This window comes from Monopterus albus, unplaced genomic scaffold, assembly GCF_001952655.1.
Source record: "Monopterus albus unplaced genomic scaffold, M_albus_1.0 scaffold134.1, whole genome shotgun sequence".
Classification (NCBI taxonomy): Eukaryota; Metazoa; Chordata; class Actinopteri; order Synbranchiformes; family Synbranchidae; genus Monopterus; species Monopterus albus.
The window spans coordinates 166,867-191,772 of NW_018128014.1; the positions used below are offsets into that span (position 1 = coordinate 166,867).

The 24,906-nt window shown below is 40.0% G+C and overlaps 1 protein-coding gene across 9 annotated transcripts in view; it reads right to left on the reverse strand.

Moving 5' to 3' along the window:
- The window catches only part of arhgap32b (Rho GTPase activating protein 32b), a 115,276-nt gene that overhangs the window by 23,086 nt on the left and 67,284 nt on the right, over nt 1-24,906 (reverse strand). For 5 of the 9 annotated variants that reach the window (XM_020613502.1, XM_020613498.1, XM_020613499.1 and 2 more), the window contains 8 exons: nt 19,946-20,032; nt 15,733-15,870; nt 14,861-14,953; nt 14,079-14,201; nt 10,980-11,057; nt 8,806-8,887; nt 7,061-7,111; nt 5,757-5,831 (listed from right to left, as the gene is read on the reverse strand). In XM_020613502.1, the coding sequence (XP_020469158.1) occupies nt 5,757-5,831; nt 7,061-7,111; nt 8,806-8,887; nt 10,980-11,057; nt 14,079-14,201; nt 14,861-14,953; nt 15,733-15,870; nt 19,946-20,032 (727 nt within the window). Of the gene's footprint in view, nt 1-1,636; nt 1,658-1,820; nt 2,308-5,756; nt 5,832-7,060; nt 7,112-8,805; nt 8,888-10,979; nt 11,058-14,078; nt 14,202-14,860; nt 14,954-15,732; nt 15,871-19,945; nt 20,033-24,906 lie in introns of those variants that run through there. The other 4 variants (XM_020613503.1, XM_020613504.1, XM_020613506.1 and 1 more) reach the window with 4 other exon arrangements.

Here is a 24,906-nt window from a genome sequence, read left to right on the forward strand (position 1 = left end):
CTGGTATGGCAGCACTACTGCTATGGACCACAAGCGCCTGCAGAGAGTGGTAAAGACTGCGGAAAAGATCACCAGGACTCCACTGCCCTCTCTGCAGAGCATTTACCACCACAGGGTGCGTAGGAAAGCTGCCTCCATTCTCAAGGACCCCACCCCCAGCACGGACTGTTCATACCCCTACCCTCTGGCCGGGGGTTCAGAAGTGTGAAATGTAGGACCACTAGACTGAAAAACTCTTTCTTTCCCTCTGCCATCAGACTCCTAAACAGCTGAGGAGTTTATTACCAGGAAATATGTCATGTAATGCCGTACTGATGTTTACATTCTCAGTTTGTACATGCATAATTGCACATTGACTGTTGACTGCTGCACATGCTGCTCCCATGTATCATACATTCTCTATTATATTCTTATATATTTTTATTATATATCTGCATTTGCTGCTTAAAGTGCCTTAGATTTTGTGTTACTTATTTATCTACTTTATATTTCATGGCATTCATGTGGACAGCAAAGTAAGAATTTCATTGTACAGGGAAACATGTTTCCTAACTGTGCATATGAAAAATAAACACTTTGACTTGACTGTGACAACACACCAAATGTAAATACACTGGTGTTAAACTTAGACTTTGTGCTGCACTACGAATCTTGACAGCAGAATCAAACATTAGAGGGAATTATCCCCGTGGCAATTCTAAGTCAAAGACACAACAAAGAAATACAGCTGAAGAAAACAACACTCAGGAGAGAGAACGCGAGCAAGAGAGAAGTAACACCTTGGTGCAGTTAGCAGTTTGCGTTTGGCTAACAGAAACAAAAAGGCAGTCTAAATAACTACTTCCACTGCCATCCAAAACAGATACAACCATAACATAGACAAACTGAGAAATTACACATATTTACAAATTGATTTTCATTGAAACAATTTCAAATGCTGTTTTAAAATGCTGTGTGCACAACAAATTATATTCTAGTCATCTAAAAGCTTATTAGCTTTACAATGAAATCTTCTCATTATCAGCTTCCTGTGTGGGAACATGTCCATGCACACTATAATGTTGCTACAGCAAATACTGTGAGCCTTTGAAATTAAACTAAATTGGAAAAAAAATAGATCATCACATTTTAACTTGCTGTGAGCAAAAAATAATTCCGACTTTCTAGAGTAAAGGCTCAGACTTTATTTACGGACAGTAATAAGCATATATATCTGCCGTTGCTGATCCTGACCACTCCTGGTCAGGATGAAGTTACCTTGTTCCACATGTTTAAATGCACACTTCACCTTTCTTTAACCTGCTTTAAAGAATTACCTTAATAGCAATAACTATTTGTACAAAATACCATTCATTCATTAGCATTCCCTGCACTCTATTTTAAATTTATGCCTGCTTATTTTTAATTAAAAAATAATCATTTCTGTTTTTGCTTATGTATTTTTTCATATATTTTATTCCTAAAAGGAAAGCGCAAAAATAAACCGGCAATGTCCCTAATACCAATAACACTCCCATTAGACAGTGAGAATAAAGCCTCCCGGGGTGCCTGGGGCCCCAAATCGGTAAATCCGCCCCTGGCTGCCAGGTTCTTCTATGAAAATTAAACCTCACACAAGTCAAACGTATTTTCTTACCTTGGCCCCATCGTGCCACACTTGCCTTGAGGCTTTATGACAGGGTTTCAGGAAAGTCCGAAGTACAAGTGCCACCTACCTTAGGCTATTAGTAGCTACACCTGTAGAAAACAGCGATAGCACGTCACCTGTGAGTGACTGTCTCCTTAAAGTCAGAACGTTAAAAAGAGGAAAGTTGACACACCACGAGCAGAAGAAGATTATCCTTATTCTAATCCAGAAGAAGAGCGCCGCAGACTTCCCTCCTCGCTCACTGCTGTGCTCCGTCAGCTAGTATCCAGAGAGCTCCGCTTCAGCGTATTGGTTTACAACCGGACATGTGCTGCCTTCACGTGCTCCCGGAAACATAGAAACTGGCAGTTGTTAATTCTAAAAACCGAGTGTTTTTTTTTAAAGCAGTTGAGTAGGGGATGGCCCCAAACAACCTTTAGTTCATATATTAAAGCAAAAATGATTCTCGCGGTCGCCTGCACCCTCTGTATTTGACTTCAGAAAGACATTACCACAAGGATAATACAAAGAAAGCTACGAGGTTTTACTGCCACATTTAGCTCCCTAAGCTACCATGTCCAAGGTCAGATGCCCTGTAGTATTTTCACACTAACGTTACTGCCCAGAAGAAGAAAACACCTGACATGCTGTAGTGCTACAAAGAGCTAATTCAATGTACATCATGTTACTGGTGTATTTGTACTAATCCCCTTTACTGTTACTCACAAAGCTTTCATGAGCCTAACCTCAGCACGCCTTTCTTCTTTTCCTGGTTGCCATGCACTACATTTCAATGTTTCCGACAGCTTTTGAAAGACACACAGAGATGGAGTTGCCAAGATGCTGGAGAATTAACACACTGTGTACTACAAGCAGCACTGCTACTATTATTCCGTCTTAAACCAAATGTAATGATTACTTAATTGCTATTACACAGTTATGTTGATATAATAATCGCGTAAGCCTCTGTCTAATAAACCATACTGAAATTAAACTGTTGCAGTCTCTTGACACAAGAATAAGCAGAGTTGAGAAACTACATTATGTTGATACCAGTGTTGTGAAGGATACTTTTGAAATGTAACAGGATATAGATTACTATTTACCTGTTGAAATGTAACAAGTAATGTAAGGATTTTAATTACCTTAAACTATTACTTTGTGTTTTCTAAAAATGTTTTAGATGGGACAATAAAGCTGAAAAGTCTTATAGAAATTTTAACCACAGTGTGTAAACCTCATAACAGTACTCCAAACTTTTATTAAAGGTTCTTCAACAGAGCTTCAGTTACATAATATATTAGCATTGAAACATGTAGCCTACTGAACGGGCACCAAGCAAAGCCCTTTTCAGAATAATACTGTTGAACTGACTAGTTTGGCCCCTAAGAAAACCTGTGAAGTCAAAATAAAGTCCAACTGATTGGTTATGGGTCCAAAATCACAAGACTGTAGTTAGACTCTTCACTACATGTGATGACTTAAACTAAACAAGTACAAAGATGTTTCTTTGGGCTGAAAAACATTTACTCAACTACTGTATCAATAAAGAGCATTGTCACCCCAAACTGCACAAAACCCCATGCACTGAGGAAAATTACTGAGTAAGTTCAGATCAGCTAAGTTCGTTCTATGCAGCATGGATCGTAACATTTATCTCCTCCACTATCACCTACAGAGCAGAGATACTTTCAACAAGAAACAAGGTGTAATGATAATATCTGGGATCACAGAGTGAAACCTACACTATTGCTATTCTGTCTCTGCATGAGTGGGAGCTGAAATAAGTGGCATGAGGCTGCATAAACATGATCCAATGAATGTGCAGTTTTCCATCCTTTAAAGGATAAGGCACGCTAAAACACCAGACCCTGATTTTTTTTTTATGTTGCCCCAAAGGCTTTGAATGGCCATAACGTTTTACAGCATCTGAAGTAAGCAAGAGTCAAGGGCCTAGCATGAGATCTCTAGATATTCTTAACAAATATCAGGGTCTTGTGTATTGTAATGAGGAAATATGTCACTAAGTGCGATGGTGTCTTTCTCTATTGTGCTTTGAACTGTTTTTAAACATCACCAGAGGTCTATGGCACAGACAAATAAGACTGACATTAACAATGAGTAGAGGCAAATCATTGTTGGTTTTAGTCTCTGTATGGGGAGTGCTGTCAATACTGTTACTTTTGAAAATGACCAGCCTTATCCTGTAATTAGTTTGTCAAATTTATATACTATATTCAGTGCTTTTTATTTACTTTGTCATCTACCTTAAAAATAAAATCATTGCTAGAACAGTGGGAGGCATAAATGATATGGCAAATCCAGTAAAGCAGCAGGTGGAGTTTGCCTTTGAGGCATCAGTCATCTCATGCTCCAAGTATAGAGCTTATTAAAGAGTTATACAGCACTAAAGTGATGGATCGCAATAGTGATGCAATTTAACTACAGCATGTGTAAAGCAAGTGTGGATAGTGCACGGAAGCAAAAGTATCTTTGTGCTTTACGCACTCACTCAGTTTACAGCATAATTGTTAGTATGTAGTTAAAAGCAGCGTCCCCCAGACAACGGTGCAGTCTACAACACCAGTCCCTTATTGAAGCTCCAGAGCAACATGTTACACCAAGGACCTTGCATAGTTTCACAACACCAGGAAATGACTGGAGATCCTCTGGAACAGGAGGACAAATCTTACTCTGTCTCACACATTCTGGCCCCGTTTCCCTTCCTCTCCCTGCTTCACATAACCAGCTGTCTTGGCTCATACATGCTCACAGCTGCCCAAATCACTGGTCCCCAGACATGACAAAGGCTTTCGCTGAGGAGGGCTAGAGGGGAGCTCTACATCTGGGTCAAAAATGGTGAGGTCTACTGGGCTCTATGGAGAGGAGACAAGTCACTGTCATATTTCAAAGCCCACAGCTGTATTTTCAAATGATGTCAATGAGTCCATAGTTACTGTGAAGAGAGTCAACTGTAAACTATGAGATAACAGAGACAAAGGACTGATAACTTCTTGTTTCTTTGACCTTCTTTTTAACTGGGGCAGCACAGCATATTAACAACTTCCCTGGTTTTACTGGAAACAACACAAGTTAGTGGTGAGCAGAGTGGATCTAAGCAGAGCAAGAATACTTTCCCATTTCTCTGTGGCTCCCTGCAGGAATGTGCTCTTTCAGTCACCATGGAGCAGGATACAGAGAATCTTACTGTTGCAGGACAAAGCTTAATAATGCTCAGTGGATAGGTTACCAGGGCCCTCTCATTGTAAAAGGATTAAATAAATCACAACTGGTGGAGGCCTAGCACCACAGCACCCCTGCTGTGGCCTTTCAGCTTCAACCAAACAGACACACACAAACACAGCTGGCCCTCCTCCATACACAGGGCACATTCAGCAGCTCTGAGAAATGCTGAAGTAACCTGGCTCACCCCTGAAGTAATCTGCATACACCTTAAGGGGCCACAACAGAAAAAGCACATGGGATTGGAACGATTGTTCTCTTCTGAAAGTAAAAAAATTGGGTTTGACAAATGGGAATGCATCATTACCTCGATGCATCTGCCCTCACAATATTGTGTATTGTATTTTTTTTTCTTTTACAGACAGTTGCCATGCAAAATGAGTCAGGGCCATTCATTCTGACTTTAACATACCTATAATACAAGCAGTAGGATAAGAAGAATCTTACAGTAAAAAATCTTTTTGAAGGAGTGTTAAATGAGTTAGAGAGAAATATGGCAATTACCAAACCATGTCATAGAGGAGTTTAGAGCAATTCAAGTGAAAGAAAGTTTAGACACAAACACACACAGGACAAAGACTTATTCTTGTATTGCTGTGTTATACATGCTCTACTACTGGTGCATACTGCATGATGTGCCTAAAGGCAGAGCGTAGAGATAATGTGATAAGTGTGTTACAGGTCGTAGACAGGACAGTTCAGTTTGTGAAAGGTTCTGCTTTTGTAATAAAACAATACTTTTTGCGTGAAGAGTCAAGCTATAACCCATGCTATACTGCCACAGAGTAGTTGTTTTAGAGTCACACAGTAACACATCCCTCTGGGCTGTGGAGTTAGTTTTTGGTTAGGGAGCAGCAGTGCAACACACCAAGCAGCTTTTGTCTACCTGAACTTAGGCTGTAGTGGTTTAGCGGGTCGGCTTCCCATGCACTTTCCTGTATTACACTCTCCATTTCCAAGTCTGCATGCGGCCCAGTGGACAGATGGACCAACAGACAGATGGATGGACGGATGATGGAGACATGAGAGAATCAGCAGAGGGAGAGAAGCACTTCAAGTTAGAAAACAGGGCAACTGTGCACTTTGGGACTGAGGTCAGAAGCCTCATACAGAAATACTATGATGCTAGAGCAAGCGTTTAGTCGGACAGTGTAAACCAGCGGTGGCCAATTCCAGTCCTCGAGGGCCGCTGTCCTGCTTGTTTTCCAACTATCCCTGCCTGACCTGCTGCTGACTACCTGGCTCAGGTGTGTTCAAGTCAGTCAGAAGCTGGAAGATACCATCTTAGATGAAAGTGGAGTGAGGAAAGATAAAGTGAACTGGTATCTCAGGCAGGGATAGTTGGAAAACAAGCAGGACAGCGGCCCTCAAGGACTGGAATTGGCCACCGCTGGTGTAAACACTGTAGAACTGAGGCCTGCCCGATTTTAGAAACACTGCATTCATTAATAAAACAAGTCTTTTTCAATACATTTTTAAGTTATAGTCCTTAAGATTTTCAAAGCCCATTTTTATTACAATTTATGGTCTACAATTTTCTTAGTGATAGCTTTTTAATATGGTTATATTTTGTAATTATCTCTCTATATCATAGTTTTCATTCTCCTCCTTACAGAATTAAAACAGCATATGCAGACAGGAAATGGCATAGCATATAATCCAGAGGTACTGTTTTATTTCACTGGTATCAGGTATTGATGTTGTGTATTAAGGTCCTGCTAATACCAACCAACTGTCACAAGAAGTTTGAACTCATCAATATGCATCAACAACAGTCATGTTGGGCACTTTTTACATCAATTATAAATGTGTCAGGAAGTGACTTATCGTGTGTAGTATATGAAGTGCTACTGCACCACCAGAAAAGGCCAGTTATCAACACGTTTGTTCGGCTTCACTGTACACAGATACAACAATAGAGCTTCTGCTAGATTTATGACTAATTACTGTAACTGCTAAATGAGTGTTTGCTGTCTCCTGTAGTATTAAACCGCCCTACTATCTACTGTAACACTAGCCACTGGTGTCTCCAAATCAACCAGGACTAAATCTATCTTAAGGATTATAACTTGAGCTAATATCATCACAACTCTATACAAATTCCAAATTGCATATGTTTGTGTGTGGGTGAGTGAGTAAGGGCTGGGGTGAGTGGATGGGGTAGATGAAGTGTGTATACCAAACACGCACAGGGGGGGAAGAGACTCCAAGAAGCAGGCTGCAGGCCAGAGCAGGGGGAGGCTGAGGTAGAGGAGTCACAGTCAAATGTAACAAATCACGACACATGCAAATACTAGTGTACATCCGTGTGCACTGAGACAATAACCTTATTTAAGATGTAGTGAGTCAGTGGAGAACAAACAGTGCAGTTCTGACATGGAAACAGGCAGTTTCAACACTTGGGCAGTTGTTCTGCCACTGATAATGAACTTAAAACAGGATCAGCTCATTACGTCATGGTAATATTACAGACAACAGGGGATATGCAGGTTTTATAAAACCAAATATTAGATTTAGTTACTGCTGTGTAGAATATAACAAAAGACTTATTTGAAAAGCTACTGACATATCTGATTAAACACAGCCGACTGTGACTACAATGATATGCATAGACAGAAGGACAATTCAAGAGAAAAAGATGACTTGTTTAGTGCGTTCAGGATATTTAAATAATAAACCTGATCTGCAGATACTCTGTAAAAACTAAAAATGCATGATTGACTAATAAGGACACATGCAAAAATCCAACCAGAAAAGCAGCAAACACAGCTCAAAAGCAGTGAGTGGGCAGCCAGTCTGAGACAAACCTTGGACTGTGGTGTGTGCTGTACATGCACTACAACAGTTAACTCTACATTGCAGTATGCATTTATGACTAGTCACACAATGGGAAAAGCTCCAACACTAGGGGTTTGAGACTTGACTGGCATATCACATAACAAGGGCGCCCAACAGTGCCAGAGACCCTGTGCTTATAATGATACCCCCTCCTCCATAACTGTGGATCTTGTGAGGCTGCTGTGTCATCACTTAAACCAGACTCTGGAGTGCCAGGCTTTCGATGGTTAGGAACCCTGGCTCTGCTCACCCAGCCCAAAGGCAGCTGGATGGCTGTGACAGCGAGTCATACTGGTTCAATCAGTTTCTGGATTGGAACCTGTCATGGGGATTCCTAAAAAACACTGAGGTTTGAACAAAAGGGCTCGATCACAGCGACATGACATGACCTGCTATTTTCAGTGGCAGCTGCAGTAATTCAGTGTGCTCAGTGTAGCTCAAGTTCAAGTTCAGCTCAAGTCTGTTCTGCAGTCGACAAGTTCTCTTTGATTCCAAGAGGGTTTATGTTATACATTTGTCTTTGACACTCTTGGAACTAGAGCTTGCCTAAGAGCTTATCTGTTAACTTTGGGTGGCAGATGTTTAGCAGTTATTTGCAGTGGATTTGCAAGGTAGGAAGTCAGAATAACATTCTTATTGAGCTATTTCAGAAGATGATGTGTTAGAATGATGGGTTTTCAGGACTATGTATATTCAATTTCAGTTCCAAGCTAGGCTTATCTCTCCAAACTGCATCAAATTAGGAAAGGGGTCTGGAGGTATAAAACAAGTATTTATACTGCAGTATTTATACTCCACTGCCTTTAACTCATTGTTAAATGAGTGATGAAATAACAGGGTAGTGATATTATACTATAAATCTGCTGTAAGGTTATGGTTTTATATAAAAATTACACACTTTATGCAACAAATTTGTCAGACCAGCAGTAATATTTTTGAGCATGGACAGATACACACACACACACCTTGAGCTAATTCATCCATCACAGGTCTCATTTCCTCAAAGTGCAGCCATAATCAGTGAGACATTAACTGCCCCCAGTGAAAATTTCCCTCCAACACATTTCCTGTGAAAGGTTTAAGAGGAGGAGGATTACCTGGCTTTGGCACTGAGTTGGTCATAGACTGCGGCACTTTATCATTTATGAGCTCAACACACTCGCTGGGAAAGAAGCCAACCTGGAACAAGAACAGCAGTGAGAGCGGTAGGGCGAGGTGGGAGGAAGTACAATGAAATAACAAAATAAAGAAACATTGCACAGTAGCTACACTGAGGTGTGGGTGTCATATTAGTCATGTGATTCTGGGACCAGAAGAACTGTGACAAATGACATTTATGACTTGGTTTGGGCATTTACTGATCAGGCGATACTAGAAATAACCACATTACTGGCATGTAGTGAATGTGTGTTTGGTTCCTCCTCCAAAATGAGACTAAACAAGACTGAAGAGGGCTTGTTTGGTTGTTCCAGCTGTGAATGGAATGTAACATTGCCCGAACCTGCTGACCTTAATAAGAATAATCTTATTTTTATATTATTCTACACATAATGTCTTGATAACTAATCAGATGAATTCAGTGTTCTGTAGTTGCTTTACACCTACTATTCAGTGCTTTCTGTTTTCTGCATATGTTTTTGTCTACACATTACAAACACATGAGAGAGCAGATCATAACTGTTCCTCTTGGGAACAGAACTACAGCGAGGTGCAGCTGTGTTCTGCCTTTCAAGACCTGGACTCGACACTGTACGGTATAACAAAGTGGCACAAAGTCACACCACTTTTGATATCACTGATGGACTGCCTCCCACTGGAGGGAAGAGGTACTGTAGCTGTTTTTGTCACAGCACTCGCTGCATTTGCTGCTCAGAAACACGTGCCCTGTTTGAGCTTAAGCCTGCCTTATTGTGAATCAAGAAAGTGTAGATCTGATACAAATAAGAGCTGAGTTTCCAAGCTGCAGGCAATCAGTGGGCTCACAGTCAACATCTATCAGTGGAAAAATAGCCTCTCCATGTGGACGTGTGAAGGAGAAGCTCTGTAAAACCAGAGGAGGGCACGACTTCCAGCCACTGACAACTTGTCTGAAATATAGCTGATCTGACCAGTAAGTGCCTACTGACTGCCACCCTGCCAGCCAGCCTGAATGGCAGGACTACTTCTCTTAAGCAGTGCCAAAACACACTAGAGGAGAGGGGGCAGCAGGTCAGAGGAGGTTCAGCCAGACTTGAGCCTCATAAACAGGCTTTGTTGCTACACTGAAAACACTTCTGATGGAACTAATGGACTTCCTGCACTAGACTTTAATACTGAACATACCTAAAAATGAACAGTAGTATCTTACATTAATGGCAGTGACAAACAAAAAGCGTTTCACTCTGACATTACTCGACCACAGTTTAAAGACTTGTGCATTTTCAAATTAACATCTGCAGTCTGCATGTATTAAGCTCCTGATTTACTGAGGCTGTAGCTCATTACACAGCCAGCTCCTGGGGTAGATGTGCTGATGCTTTTTGTGAAGGAGAGCAGAAGGACACAGAAAGAGAAAGAGAAAGAGAAAGAGAAAGAGAAACACAAGGACAGAGGTCTGACATGTCAGGCCTGGGGTAGATAAATTAAGTGAATATCTGTCCATGTTAGAGTCTTTTAGTACAGCATTTGCTTTGTCCTCCCAGACAGTGTTTCCATGTTGAGCTGCAGTGGAGGAATAATAACACAAAATGAATCTGTGTACTAAAGAGGCTGTCATTTTGGAAAGTACACATAGATTTGTCTAACTCGGACACTCAAAGTCTCATAAACGTAATATAAACTTTGGAACGTATTTTTGCACAGAACAGTGAATGTGGATTTGATTCTCCATCACTTTCATTTGAAGTCATGCTTGGAAAGGAATGATTACAAGTTTCATGGGGCATGTGAGCACTGGTTTAAGACAGACTTGTAACTAAAGTCTTGAACAGCACTAGTTTCAAGATGGACTGAGAGCCTGAAGGAATATAAACCAGCTCAGTGCAACAGGGGGAAGAACTCACCCTGTAATCTGCTCAAAAGCTTCACATAAGGAGGATTTGTAACGTGCTTTGTCCATCAGCAAACTGAACATTTGAAATCTGCTTTCCAAAGCACTATTCTGTCCTTGTCCTTGAAATATTTCATGCATAAATATCATATAAAATTTACAGTCTGGGGAAAATAAAGAGAAAAAGTGTGCATGTGTGTGATTTTGTCCCCTAGGCTGCAAAGTGTTTAGTGAGCTGTTTACCTGAAAGCCATGCTTGCCTCTCCACCATGTGGTGTCTTCTTTAGGGGGCATGTCAATCACTGATACAATGTCACCAACCTGCAGAGAGCAACAAGAGGTGGAAACAAAGAAGATTAAAGACATGTCAGGTTGTCCCTTTACCTCAGGGAAGCAGCTAAAACTGAAGGCATGCTACTGCAAGGCTTTAACTTTTGCAAGAGCATGATTTCATTAAGGATTAGGGATGGGTACTGAACGCCGGTATTAAAGGGGAACCAGTGCTGAGTTATTAAATATCGAAGCATCAATAAGCCACGATGCTATCAGTTCTGCTTTTGGTACTGGAGAAGTCATTTATCATTGCTACATAAAAGTTATCTTGCACATTTTATCCCACCAACTCCGCTACTGATTAATACAGGCTCAAGCTTGTGTGAGAGCGGCGGGGCAGTTCCGTCTCACACACTGCAGCACCATGCAACACACACATGGCGCACTTAATTACAGAACACAACCACAGTACAGTAGGGTAACACGGGGGAAGATGCCCACCCACATGTAACTCTACCTAAGGCCACCAAATATCAGCAAAACTAATGTTTTTGTGTTCACTATGTCCCCAAATGTCCACTGTTTTTTTTTAAGTTTTAAAGGTTCAGTTTAAAGGTTTCTATTGCTGAATTCTGCACAACATAAGATTTTGAGGTAACGTGATCTGATTTTTCCTTCTTAGGATATAAGTGTGTATACAACCCCAAATCAGAGAAAGTTGGGGCGGTATGTTAAATCGCAATTAAAACTGAAAATAGTGATGCGTAAATCATCTGTGTCCTGTATGACACTGAAAACAATACAGCCACATTATTTGATGTGATACCTCGTCAGTTTTATTCTTTGTTCAAAATAAACACTCACTTCAATTCTAATGCTGCAACACATTCCAAAAATAGTTGGGACGCTTGCATTTCAGGGCCAGTACTGAGGTAAAACAATGAAATGATGATTCCATTTGAAACAGGTGATGCCAACAGGTGACTGCATCATGACTGGGTACAGAAGTGGCATCCAGGAAAGGCCTTTAGGAGCAAAGATGGTCCGAGGGTCTGTCTTGGTCTGGGGTTGTGTCAGTGCTCTTGGCAAAGGTCACTTACACTTCTGTGATAGCCCCATTGATGCTGAACAATACACAGAGATGTCGAAGCAACATATGCTGCTTTCAAGACGACATCTTTTCCAGGAACGTCCATGCATATTTCAACAAGACAACACAAAACCTCATCCTGCCACATTACCAAGGCCTGGCTGTGGAGGAAAAGGGTGTGAGTGCTGGACTGGTCTGTCTGCAGTCCCGACCCGTCCCCAGTAGAAAATGTGTGGCACATTTTGAAACACAAATTGTGTCAACGAAGACCCAGGACTGTTGGACACCTGAAGACTAGTTTACAGGAGGAATGGGACAAAATGACACCTGACACATTGAATCACTTGGTGTCCTCAGTCCCTAAACGTCCTTTAGTGTTGTGAAAAGGAACAGAAACAAAATGCTTTACTGTCCCAAATCTGGAATGTGTTGCAGCATCAGGATTGAAGTCACTGTTTATTTTGAACAAAGAATAAAACTGATGAGGTGTCACATCAAATAATGTGCTGCTGTGTTGTTTTCAATGTGATACAGGTCACAGATGATTTACACATCACTATTTTCAGTTTAAATTTTGATTTTACATACCGTCCCGGCATTTTCTGATTTGGAATTATATGTTTTAACAAAGGCAGACAAAAAAACACAAAACTAATACAATGAGGAGATTCATGGGCAGAGCTTGGTATTTGTTTGGTACAAAATATAAACTGGGCATATCTCAGATTTAATGATATGTGAAAAATTCACATCTGGGGCAAGATGCCCCCAAGGAGTTAGGGGTAAAATGGCCCTGGGGGCATCTTCCCCCATGGTTCCCTGTGTGTGTTTACATTTCACTAGGGTCAATACTGGCAATGCTTGTTGCAACAAGTCTTTTCCGTGTAAGGAAAAAAATGTGAGCAATATACAGGCAGAGAAATGCACAGTTTATGTGTGTCTAGCTTGTAGCTCATCTCTCATTGTCCAGGTATGTTATGCACGCTAGCAGCCTGGAGCACGCGCACAGAGCTAACTAAATTCTATGATCATGGATTATTGATTACAAGTAACCATTTGCCAGTGGATTGTTATGGGTGCATTCATAAACTGTGGAGTGCCATCTGACCTGCCATTCAGAAACACACAGTCTCAGGGACAGACTTAGTGATCTTGGGGTAGGAGATAAAGTACCACACAGTAAAAAAATTGTCAAAGTCCTAATTAAATTTTTTACATCACAGTAATCACATTATAGTCTAGTGTTCAAAACAATGCAGTCATGTGTTAACAGTAGCCTAGATAATCGATGTTATTTCTGTTCTTATTTTTTATTTTTTTCCTCACAAGATTAGCAGTATAGTACCAGATTATTTCTGAAAAAAAGTAATGATAAACAATATTGAATCTTTTCACATTTCAATATATTTACATTTGCACCAAATTATGGAGAGTAGTATCAATAAGAGAATGGATAAGTATCGATAAACAGTATCAGTATCGATAAAATCCAAATGATACCATCCCTATTAAGGATTGTTCCAAACAAGCTGGTTTTTCCTGACTTTGATGTCTAATAACTTCAGCTATCTACTCAGCTGCCAAACGTGCACAGTGAACATGTGTATTGCAAAAGACACCTTTTATTGCTCCTTTGGTTTTTTTTCTCCTTCACTTCTTACTGTCATGTTCAATGTTACAAATTCTTTATAAGCAGCAACCAACATCATACAAGGAAACATCTGTGAGGCATAGTGGTGCAGGTGAGGCACAACTCTAATACAGGGAGGAATGGTGGTTAGTGCTGTCGCCTCACAGCAAGAAGGTTCTGGGTTTGAGCCTCGGCCGACCTGGGGCCTTTCTGTGCGGAGTTTGCACGTTCTCCCTGTGCCTGCGTGGGTTCTCCCCCTGTTCTCCGGCTTTCTCCCACAAGATGGACAAATTCTAATGTAATATCTGTAGGTCTACAGAGACAGAGGGAGTGTGTGTGTTGTTGTCACCTCGAAGGACAGCTCGTCTGAGGCCTGGGCGATGTAGCGCTTGATCACGTGGGCAGCAGCAATTGCTGGCACATTGATGGATGACTCTTCATGGACCAACAGATGATTCCCCTTATTGTCAACCTAATGCATACACACAGACAAGACTTAACGGGGGTTAGACAAAATACTGAAAAATAGCACGAGCTTGAATGAGTGTAATCATCATACAATAAAAAGTCAGTTTGGTGAAGTGCACAATATTGTTTTTATTGAGCTTCAGATTTTGCTTAAACCCGATAGCTATTTCTGAGGTTGTTAAAAATATGGTCAGAAGAGAAAATGTGCTAAGTGGAACATCTATAGTTCAAAGTAAAATCAGTCATTCTTTTTCTACCTCCTTATTCAAATATGTTTGCAGATGAGAAGAATTAAATAGCTAGGATAAGTGAAAAAAATCTAGTAACCCTGCAGTAATGCATTGTTATTCTGTAATTATAGTAAGGCTTTCTTTCATAGCATATAGTAGAACACTGTATGGCCTAGGTCCATGATTTGATCTACACTCTTTAGTTGTCTACTTATTTTTGTGTATTTCTTGAAGCAAATGTGTTATTTGGAAAAGACTTAATGAGAATAATATATTTTTTCTTTAAAAACTGTTTCATCTTCCATCTTTCACGCTCTTTGTGAAGCATACACTTTCAGATCCCCCCTATTCAAGCCTTCCTCTCAATTGAGAAGCTATATTTTCCCTGCCAAAGAGTTAGTGTACTCCTTAAAGAGACAAGACATGGCCTTACCTCCATCCATGTGAGGGCAGGCCCACAGTTAATCTTGTTGTCAGCAATGGCCGAGAGGCGGGAGAGGTAAGCTAACAACATCTGGGAAACTGACTATCATGGAACAAAACACAGACACACACAGACAGGCCAGGTAGGCTCATTATACCGACTTGGGATAGTACCATTTAGGACTGTAATCGTCCACTACTAAAGAACAGAATATGAAACCTAGCTACTACAACGGGTAATTTCAGATAAAGATGCCTTCTAGCTTTATTATTAATTACCACTAAAAGTCTGTGGCTCCTTGGGTTATGTACATATATTTGTTGAGGGACAAAGGCACATAATTAGGTAGCTAAAACTGCTGCATGGTAGTAAAGCACTTGAAATGACATTTGTAGCTATGACTTCATATTACAAGGCAAATTTAGTTTAATAGTTTTTTGGTGCACTGCATCTGCAAATTTGAGCTGATGTGGACACTAAAACAAAGGGTAGGAAGTAACTGGCAAAATATCAAAGTATGGATTCCCAAAAAATAAGCCATGTAAATCTTGTATCAAAGCACAGTAATTGGAATAGCTTTTATCTAGAAAACTGATACCTTATCTTCTATTTTAAAAGTGTATGGACAACATACAGTGTGCTATCATTCATTTAATTTAGGGACTGTTTAAGCACTGGATGATTCAGTGACGGTTCAAACACTACTGTGTGAGATTTAAGCAAAGCAAGGATCCCCAAACCTCTAAATGAATATAAATTTTCCATACTATACATGAAAAAGGGTATTTTAATAATCTTTAACTTATTGCCAGCATTAATGTCAAGTTAAAATGTGATGAACATGCGACATGTGTACGTAGATGTGTGCCTTCACTGCTTACTTCTGACTGATCAGTCAGACTGTCTAATCGAGGCAGCTCGGGCAGCTGTGAGAAGCGTCGGTCATAGATGCAGAGGTGCAGGTGCTTGTCCAGGACACGAAAATCCTCATAGCTGCGTTTCACAATCCAGCTTCGACCCTTCAAAAGGACAACAGAAATGTGAGTGTAACCAGAAAGAGAACAAAGACAGAAAACACAGTGGCTGATTAAACAGCTCGGTGTGAACAGCAGTTTGACTGACGTTGATAGTTTTTAAACAGGGGAAAATAAAATGCTGTCCAATAAACACCCTGTGAACAGGTGCCTCAAAAAGAATGTTTGAATTGCCACCCCTGTTTGCAATAACTTTACTGAAAACACAACCCTCGGTTAGCTGCAACAATCAACTGAAGGAGGAGTAAAAACCAACTGCTGTATTCTTAAAATCCACAGAATACAACGGAAACATGAAAATAGGAAACACTGGATGGCAATTCAAAATAAGTGATCCACAATCAGAGTGACAGGACACACAATGTTTCAGGATGATGGGGGTGTTACAGACACTTTAGAAGGATATTCTAGTTGTGAGAGAGAAACGCATTATGGATCAAGGGTAATGCACATTTTGTGCACTCAAAATTGGTGCCAAGTGTTTCTAAAAAAAAAAACAAACAAACAATAAAACAAAACAGATTAAGCCTGATGAGCACATTTCCTGCCTTCCAGGCAGTAACTGGTTTCTATTAATTTCAGTACATTATCATAATCAACTAACTGCATCTCTGTGGGATAGTTTTGAAGGCTCTACTATGCCGGTGCATTCAGGTGCCAGTGGAAGCATCCAACATATGAGGACCTTACAGCAGGCAGCAAGACAAACAAAAGCAAGAAGATCCCAAATTTATATGATCTATTTCACAACATTAAGATTTGCTTATAGTTTGCCTTTTGGCTTAGATATTCCAACATGTTTTCTGCTTGCAAGTACAAGGATGAACATATATGTGTGTATGAATATGCACAGTCCTGCCACAGTATTCCAGTGATCTGCAGGTGGCTATGATGTGCACTAAGAATGTACCGGCTAAGGCAGTGAGGACTACAGAACAAGGCAGCATACATGAAAACAATGCAGGATTAAAATAGCCTTGTGATTATTTAATGAGAAAGGAGATGCATTAGGGAATGTTTTCAAACCACATGAATGACACACACAATGTGGTTTAGAGCCAGTGTAGACCTTGTTTACAAGAAACCTCTGCAACCTTTTAGAGGTCAACTACTTGAGGAAGAATTATAAAAATGATGAAATACAAGTTTGTAAAGTCATGTAATAATTGATTAAACTGAAAAAGTTACATGTTATAGTTTAGGTCACTACAAAAAATCTTCTACAAAGTCAGTCTTCTCTGTTGTAACAGCAGACTCTTGTTCCTCTGTAAGTCGGTTACATTGTGGTGTCCTCCAAAGGTCCTGTCTTGGCCCACTGCGGCTGTCAATTTACATACTTCCACTAAGGTAGGCAGTGGCATATAGAAGACACTGCTACGTTTCTGAAAACGAGCAATTCTAGCTTTTTGTCAGCCATAAAGTGCTATAATCATCATTTCTATTTTACAGATGGACCACGACTAGTAAGGGGTTGCTTTTAAGGACAAACTCACAAATAATTCTTGCCTGACTTGACAGTGTCCCTCAGCACTATAGAGCACTTTAGTGTCATCCAGCCCATTGTTTTGGTTTTAAACCCCACAGCGTTACTGTTTTGGTTCCCTGTCAACACTCTCTTTAGCATAGTTTCCAGCTGTGGGCAGCTGTTTTCAGTGAATGAAGTAAGCAACTATAGCTAGTGAGGCATGGAGCATTTAGCAGATTATGAACCAAATATTTTTCGCAGAAAAAAATTGAATTTATTTTCAACTGGTTAGTGAAAACACGAGTGGTGTTAAATTTGTTAATGAAAACTGCGATGAAAAATATTTGTTGATGACCTATTTTTCAGGACAGACACAAAACCAATGCTAAATATAAAGTAACATTTGATAAGAACTATGACAAAATGTTTTACATTTTTCATCAATGAATAAAAAGTAAATAATAAGGCAAAAGACAGACGAATGGGTATGAATTAACTTAGTGACCTGCCGCATCTGTGGAATCACAAACTGTAGATGCTGATCAGTAAAAGTTTCCTCCACCAGACAGAATATCTCATGTTCAGGAGTTAGCCACCTGATCTGTTTCATTACCATCTTACATTCAATAACATTCTGATATCAGTCACAGCTGCCTCCATCAGCTCCAACTGTCACAGAACACTACACAAAATATTGCAACTTTCAGAAGAAAGTCTTTGATTATTTGATGGGTTTCACTTCAGTGTTTTTATGATTCCATCTACCTTTAACAATTTTAATACTTTGATTATTGCCTGTTGGAAAGCACCTTGTAACTCACAGTAAATAAGTGATATATAAATTAAGTTTATAATATTAGTATTGAAAAGATATCTAGGACTTTAACACGTTACCATCAATCTTACGTACTACAGTACATAAAACTGCTGCCAGTAGCTGAACTTTGTGGATACATTACAAAAAGAGCCAAAAACCTCTGTCTAAATGTAAATAAAATCCCACTAAAGCCTTGATCAACTCACAGTGCTGATTCTTCTTTTTTTCTCATTGTCATCAAAACCAAAAAACAGCAATGGCTTGCTCAGCCCTTCTTAGCAAAATGCAGTGATTACACATAGTAAAAGAACAAAATGGAGAATTTTACTCTAAATCTATCACATTAACTAACTTTATTTTTAAAAAAAATCTAAGTAATGCCATGGATTTGTTGTTTCTTTTTCATCCTGTAAGATGGGGAGCCAAACCTCAAAACCCCACTGAGAAAAACTTTACTTTGATTTGGCCTAGAAAGATCCTTCTGTACTGAGGCCAGGGCTTGTGCGACTACAACTACAGTGCACTACTCAGGCCACTGATTTAAGTGCTGTTTGGAAAGTACTGGCTAGAAGAGATAGTGATGGGAGGGCTCTGTGGACTCAGGGAACTCTATGCCTTCCTGTCCCATTTTCAGATGGGGTTTCTAGTTACCCCTCCTTCTGGGTCTGTGGAACCGCACCAATCTTGCTGTGCTACTTTCTCTGTTTAAAGAACTGAGTGAAAAACTCAAGGCCAACTCTTTGCCAGTTTTTAGCCGTTTTCTGGTGCCTGGGAGAAGTTGGAATTTCCACGTACTCAGCCACATACTTGTATGGTATTGCCAAGGTCGTGTAAATGGAATACGATCTATAGAGGGATATGCATGAAAGCCAAATAAAAACGGTCATTGGAGGAGGCTGGGGCAAAGCTTCTGAGCAGCTGTTGTCCATATGTGTGTAATGCTTCAAGGTTCTGCTTAAATTTGGGTAATCAGATTTCTTGCAAAACTTTATATGTAATGAAGTATAAATAAACTGGCTGTTAGTTTGACATCTCTCCTTAAAAAGGAATTTTGAGGATGACCAAGCCAACTTGTTCTGCTTTGACAAGACCTCTCCAATAAAACTAAACAAATAAATAAAGACAAATAAAGGGAAAACCTCATAAGGATTTGCCCACAACAATAAAGAAAAAGAAATATTTGGATGGAAACTGCCACCAATAGCTATTGTGATGACTGACTAAATGTTCCAGTGATGACACAGAAACATCTAAACATAAAACATTGCAACATATTTTCTAAGAAACCAACATAAGCAATTAAATCCAAAAAATGCAGCCAAAGTCAGCATGTGTACAGTGCTTGGTAAAAGCTCAGGGTTTCACGAATTCACACTCTGAGGCCTTCTCTACCTAGCATTCTTCAGAATCACTCACCCGTCCTGGCATTCATCCACAGCTCTTTTCAGTTCAGTTGCAAATTCCCACATAACTTGGAGTTTTGAAACAATAAGTTAGGTGTTTCAGAAATGTCTGAATTTGAGCCAGCTATTCCGCTCACAGGGAGGTGTGTGCTGGACATTTGTACAGGTTGTACTGAACCATCATTTGTGGGTTGAAAGCCACTTCTGTTTGTAGAGAAAAGCTGAAAGCGTGAACACATTTTTGCACATCCTCTGTGTGTGTGTTTTCAGATGAAGTGGAGCCTGTGTTGTGGGAGGTTAGGTATTGTATGTGTCAAGAACAAGTGGGAGGTTAGGTATTGTATGTGTCAAACACAGTCAAGAACATCATCTTACCTGGCAGTAAATATGAACCAAGTACACCAGGTCCTTAGACTCATAGCTGTTCCGTGTCACTTCACACTGTTCATCCCCGAGGGACAACTGAAAGACAGACAGGAGAGAGCGGTTTGAGCACTAGACAATCATTTTCGAGTAAAAGTGAGTCACATGGTGACTAAGAAAACTGAGGGAGTTTTTAAACATAGTACTGATCTGTTTTACATTAAGAAAAAAAAGGAACAAAGAAAACGAGGACACATTCAAACATGATTCACTGACGGGAGTGTCTGAAAACAGATACTGTATAAGACAACTACATTTGTGCGGTCCAAGTGGATAGTGCTGACTGCCCACATCTTGAAGGATTAAGATGGAGGGGCTGCCATAGCTAGCATCTGTGCTAGCATTGAACACAATTACATGAACACCTGGCTTCTGTACTAGTTACACCTTTACAACCTCAGTTGTGCTATAAGAAAGAGTTCTCAATCAGATGGGCTGTTTTCTAAAACAAAGTCTTTTTTTGGTTTTCATTCAAAAACAAACTTTTTTTTGCATTTTGCCCATGTAAATTCTCAATCATCCAGGTTGTAGTATGTTATAAAAACTTGTGGGCGTAATGTTTTCTTCTAAGCTTTTTCAGCATTTGCATTTTGCCTTTATGGTTAAAAATTTCTATGAAATATTTTTATACATACAATGAGGAGACCAACACAAAAACATACAACTTAATTATAGCAAACCACAAATATTTTGCTGCCATGTCGTGCATTTAAATGTGAAAACTGTCGATCATTTGCACAGTGTTGGGGAGAATGCCACTAGATCAATGCCATTTCTCAGTAAAGTGATCGCCGCCCCTGGTAGGCTAGTGGTTAAAGCCTGGTTCAAGTCAGGAACGGCATCCGGCGTAAAACACATGCCAAATGTCAACATGCGAGTCGTCAGTGTGACGACTCACTGTGGTGAGCCCTAAACGGGAAAAGCCAAAGGTGACTTTCTTTCTCAGTCAAGTGATCCTTTGGTCTCTCTCTGGTTGTCTGTCCCACACCTGCAATGCACCTGCCTACCAAACAGCATGAAGATGTTGCTCTTTGCATGTGAAGCTGTGTGACCATTTCAGTGCCATGTATTCATGATGGTAAAACACAGTGAAAAAACAAGTACAGAACCTAGAACCAAAACCTTGTGTGTCCTCAATTGTTCCTCTTATGGGTCATTAATGTACATTATTTACTTAATGTACTAGAAAAGAGTCAACAGGAAGTCAATCATATTCATATGTATAGAAGAGCAAAAAGAAGAAATAAAAAACACATGATGTAGCACGTAGCTCTACGGACAGGTTGGATGGATTTTCCATTAGAAAAAATGGGTATACTGTTCAGTAACACCAAAACCCAGCTCAACACTAAACGCCGTTCAGGATCTGTTATCTCTAAAGTGTCTCTGCTGCTCAGTGCACCATAGGCTTCTACATGTTCATTACATCTCAGTCACCTCTCTCCCACATCTGCTCCAAGGTTTTCTTTGTTTAATCTATTTGCTTCATCTTCTTCGGTTATATTCACATTTGTTCAAACAAAAGAAACTTTCTTTCACAATGACAAGCATAAAAACCAAGACTGAAGGCATTTATCTGCTCTGAAAGTCTGCTAAACAAATATTGTCTAAGTGATGTCATGGTGCCAGAGAGTGGAGAAAAACCCATGGAAGTGTTTTTGTTCCCACTAAAGCAGGCTTGATTTAAAGACAGTTGTTAATGGAGGAGCAGTGGTAAACAAAGCCTTCCCAGAAAAACAATGTCCGTCTCTGTGGCTGTGTCCCTTCTCAGAGATACAAAATAGTATCACATCAAATGACCTAATTATCTCACTGTTGTTCCGAATTGGCACTGAACAACCCAGAAACGTTTTGTTCTCTGTGCACAAGCAAAAGTCGTTTTCTCAGCAAACCATTAGCTTTATAGCAAAAGCTATAAAAACAGTGCAAAAGGCTTTCTCCCATTTCAATTGCAGATTAGGGTTTGGACCTGCAGCAAACTCTAGGAAAAAGGACAGTTATCTAGTGACCAGCTGTGACTAAGGAGACCAGAGAAACTTTTGATTAACTGGGATCTCTGGTGTTGCAAAAAAAAAATAGAAATAAATAAATACATCTGCGTGTTCAGCTCAACGTCCTTAAGGGCTGTCAAATTTTAACAGATATTTAATATGGGGGGTGGCTGTGATTCAGGAGGTAGAGCGGGTTGTTTCCTAACCAGAGGATGAGCGGTTCGATTCCTGGCTTGTCCAGTCAACATGTCGATGTGTCTTTGAGCAAGACACTGAACCTCCAGTTGCTCCCGGTGATAACATGTGAGTGTGAATGGCCAAGTAGTGTGAAAGCGCTTTTGAGTGTGCTGAAAAGCGATATACAAGAATAAGACCATTTATATTTTGTTGCTTTACCTGTCTTTATAATTACTCTGGTGTTCAAAGACAAATGTGGGGACAGGACACCAGAGTAATTATAAAGACAGGTATGATCTTGCAGATGAATGACAGTCAGCCTTTTGACAATGCCGAGTGGTTCTCTATTAAACCTGCCTAAGACAAAAGACCCAAAGGTTTCACTGACTTTTCACTTTTCTTGTTCATAATTAGTGGTGAGTGTGTGAGTGCAGCCCAGCAGGGCTGGATGATATGTGGGTAGAACTGCACTAAGAGTCTTTAGTCTACCAAGAGTCTACAAAGTGGTGCTTTGAGCTACATCACCATCAAAACATCGGCATAGTAGCGTTGTCACTGTGTTAATATGCTGATATTTAGCAGGCATAATGGTTATCATGTTCTCTGTCTTAATTGTGTGCAAACAGTTGTTAATTAGCACAAAACAAAAATAACTGAACTGACCAACGAATAAACAGATATTGCCATTCCTAGAGAATCTCACTAGCATAGGTAAAACACAAACCAAGAACATTGTTAACAAACCTTAAAGGCTGCAATGTTGATAAATCTTTGCCAAAAGTGATTTATTTACATTATAATAAGTGTGTTAATAAGTTATGCTTTCTCATTGGAGTCAGTTTTAATATTTAACATATCGGTTGGTACAGTAACCTGACAAAACCAAGGTAAAAACTGAGCGTTTGCTGAAGAGTCATAGTTGTAATTGGAAGCTCGGGTCATCTTACTGGACTCCAAAGACCCTTTACACACTTAGTGTGATTCACCTCCACCAGGATGGGAGGTTTTACTTCCCTTGAAGTGTCACTAACAGATATAAGGTCATACTTCATCTTATCGCGCCATATCTGGCCCTTTGGTTTATTGACTGTTAAGGGCTGTTCTGTAATGGCATCTCTCACCAATAAAATACATACGTGGTCTTCTACTTCATCAGCTATTGGCTTTTTAAACACAGTCACAATTTGGCTTAGCATTAATTTAGTAATGTACAACAGCTAATTTAGCAGTATCTGTGTTATTACTGAGTCCTCTTTTGTGATGCATGCTGTACTCCAGGGTGTAGCACACAAAAAGCCCAACAATGGTTCTGTAATACAGTTTCCTGTGGGCTTTCAAGCAAACAGCACCAAGAAAGTCTGGGAAATCACAGTTCTTTCTGTGATTTTTTTTAGCAACACTGGACTGGAAAAATGGTCAGACGTTTGAGAAAAATCTAAGTCTCTGAAAAACAACATGAAATGATGCCAAACTGAGGATTACCATGGTGAGTATGGAAAAAATAGAAGCTAATGATATGATTAGTAAAACCAATCATATTATTCGAAAGACAACACAGCAATTGCATGGAGTTACAGTAGTATTATGTGATGGGCTTAAAAAGAGTACTGCACTGACTTAGAAGTGTGCTTTGAACAACAAGAAATCAAATGAAAGTGTATATGTAAGCATATTTATTTTACAAATCTGCATGTTTTTCTTGTTAAACTGTGAAAACAATGTTCCTCCTGCGACAATAAAGAATATCTGTCAAAGGAAAGAGATACTGTATTTTCTTCCACCTGTTTTATTGAACACATTCTTCTTCCTCATTAAATTTGAGTTTGTTAGCACCAGCTAATGGAAGAGCTGCAGCCTGAAGCAGATATGAGGAGTGGGCTATAGAGGTCCCACCTCCTTCTACTCTGCACCCCCACACCTCCATTTGACAGTGACTCCAGCGACAACACATAAGGACATGAATACAACTTCACACAGCTCCCTCTACACACTGAAAGCTTCTCCTACTAAACAATGAACTTTAAAGTCCAAGTATTACCCAAAAAATTTAAGCTTTAGGTTTGTGGGTAGAACTGCACTTTAGCGGAGCTACTTCAGGTGTCAGTCAACACAACTGGATGGTTCAAGCAGGGACTACTTTCTCAGGAAACCTGAACCAACTTCCAATGAGTAACAAATATTCAGAGATTTACAGGTTCTATAAACACGCTATAGCCAGTTCCATCTGCAATTGCATACACAGGATTCCATAATAATCCTTCAACAGAACCACCAGAAGGTCACATGACAATAGTTGTTTACTGGTGGTCCTTTCTAAGGTTTTAAATGATTAGCTGCTTGCTTTCTTAGTCTATATCTTACAAAATTCACAGTGTATAAACAGAGCACCAACATGCATACGTCTGCATTTGGAGGAAGACAACTGTCATATCGCAAGAAAAAACAGACAGCCATTAGTTCAAAGTCCTCGGCTGTCTACTGCACATCTGCTGACAGAGCTTTTCTCAGCAGAACACTGACAACTGTGAAACATTTCCTAAACAAAAGAAAGCCAGTCCTTGCAGAAATATTTTCAGTGGTACAGAAGGCTATAAAAACAAGTGTCAGCTCAACATTTCAGCTTGCTTCTGTTTTTAGCCAGTAATTTAATCCAAATTACAACTTATGATGACATCCGGGACCCAGGCTTGGTCCTGTGTACCCATACTGAGACAGGTTCTCCAGCATTCTAGGCCTGCTTTCTGC